We start from the raw sequence: 1,730 nt of genomic DNA, 5'->3' as shown, positions 1-1,730 counted from the left end.
TCACGTGTTTAAAACTAATTCAAATTTTCTGGTCAGGCTTTCTCTTTTTGATCTAGTTTCTGTATATTGTGAAGTCTTGATCAGAGGAAAGGTCTGATGTTTGGTTTTCCCGTGACAGAAGGAAACTCTAAACCAGCGGACGTTGTCGTGGATCTGACTCAGTTCTCCTCTGAAGATGAAGATTTCCAAAAAGAGGAGACCGTTTCTACACATTTAGAAGACAAAAGTGTACATTTTAGAAAATCTGGCATAGTTAAAACTTCTGGAGCCAAAAGTCGAAAAACACAGGTCCGAAAATATTAACTGAGCGAGAGTTATTTTTTAATGGTTTTTTTTTTTTTCTCTTTTTTTAGTTTTTAGTACTTGTTAATATTTCAATGAATTACTTTGCCAAATGTTTTTAGCATTTAAGGCTTGAATGATGAACTGATAACTTTCATTTAATTGTGTTTTGTATGTTTGAAGTGTTGTTTTTCTTTGTTGTAAATCTTAATTGTGATGGCAATAAAGTTTCATTATGATCTGTCTCTGAATTCTGATGAATTTATGAGATGACACTCATTCAAAGCCATAGTGAAATCACTGTTACCTCACATTTTATATTTATATGGCATTAAATTGTCATAATTTAAATAAAAATACATACATTTATTTATAATTTATTTATATAAATGTGTATTTTTATTTATTATTTATGTAATAAGTAAATATAAATACATTTACATTTATAATTTAATTATTAATTAAATATATTTTATTTATTATAAATAAATGTATATTTTATTTATATTTTTATTTATATAATTACAATATAATAATTAATAAATATATTATAAATATACATTTATGAAATGTATTTCTATTATATAATAAATAAAAAAAAATGCATTTGATTAATAAATAAATTATAATGAAATATAAATGTATTTATATTTATTATATTAATAAATATAAAAAAACATTTATATATATATATATATATATATACATATATATAAAAGTAACATGACAAACAATTCAATTCACATTTATTTGTATAGCGCTTTTCACAATACATATCATTTCAAAGCAGCTTTACAGAGAATGCATGTCAACATTACAATTTAAAGAATGCAGTTAGCAAATAATGTAATAATTTAGGCAATTAATTTACAATCACTGTTAGCAGTTTAACTGAACGTAGAAGCAATGAGCTCCTGAAAAATTAATTACATTAACAATAATAAGGATATAGAAATTGTGCAGTGCGCATGTTTCATTCAGTAAACATTAACAAACAATCTGCAAATTGGAACAACATTATGTAACGTAAATATAAATGTTTTATTTATTTTAGTTTAGTCATTTAAATTAGGTGAGCTTAATTGTAATGACACAAACTACATATTCCCATTAATATTTTGCAGGGCAAAAATAAGTTAAATAAAATAACAGTAATGTAAATGGAGTAAATAGGTAGCACTAACAAATAAAACAATAATATGAAATAAAACGAAATGCAGAGTACAATTATAATTTAATAAAAAGTATAATAAGGCGTAGTAAAAAAAACATTGAAATAAAAATAGTAATATAAAAAATAGAAGTCTTTCGCCACGCGCGCACACTTGCAACAATGACAGGAAAAAATGTAATTAATTAATTTAAAAAAAAAAAAAATGTACTTTTATTTTGTAGCGAGTATCCATCTCTCGTCTCGCGATAGCTCCCGCGGGATCTGCACTCTGATG

The 1,730-nt window shown here is 24.6% G+C and overlaps 1 protein-coding gene across 2 annotated transcripts in view; it reads left to right on the top strand.

The window, feature by feature from the left end:
• Positions 1-417, top strand: part of pias4b (protein inhibitor of activated STAT, 4b) — an 8,384-nt gene extending 7,967 nt beyond the window's left edge. Inside the window, exon 11 of one of the 2 annotated variants that reach the window (XM_067362992.1) lies at positions 119-417. In XM_067362992.1, coding sequence (XP_067219093.1) covers positions 119-303 — 185 coding nt within the window. In that variant the 3' untranslated portion in view covers positions 304-417. Of the gene's footprint in view, positions 1-36 lie in introns of both variants that reach the window. The other variant, XM_067362993.1, reaches the window with a different exon arrangement.
• The last annotated feature ends 1,313 nt before the right edge of the window (positions 418-1,730 follow it).

This window comes from Chanodichthys erythropterus, chromosome 16, assembly GCF_024489055.1.
Source record: "Chanodichthys erythropterus isolate Z2021 chromosome 16, ASM2448905v1, whole genome shotgun sequence".
NCBI lineage: Eukaryota > Metazoa > Chordata > Actinopteri > Cypriniformes > Xenocyprididae > Chanodichthys > Chanodichthys erythropterus.
Note: the sequence above shows the minus strand (reverse complement) of the source record. Positions and strands in the feature narration are given on the sequence as shown.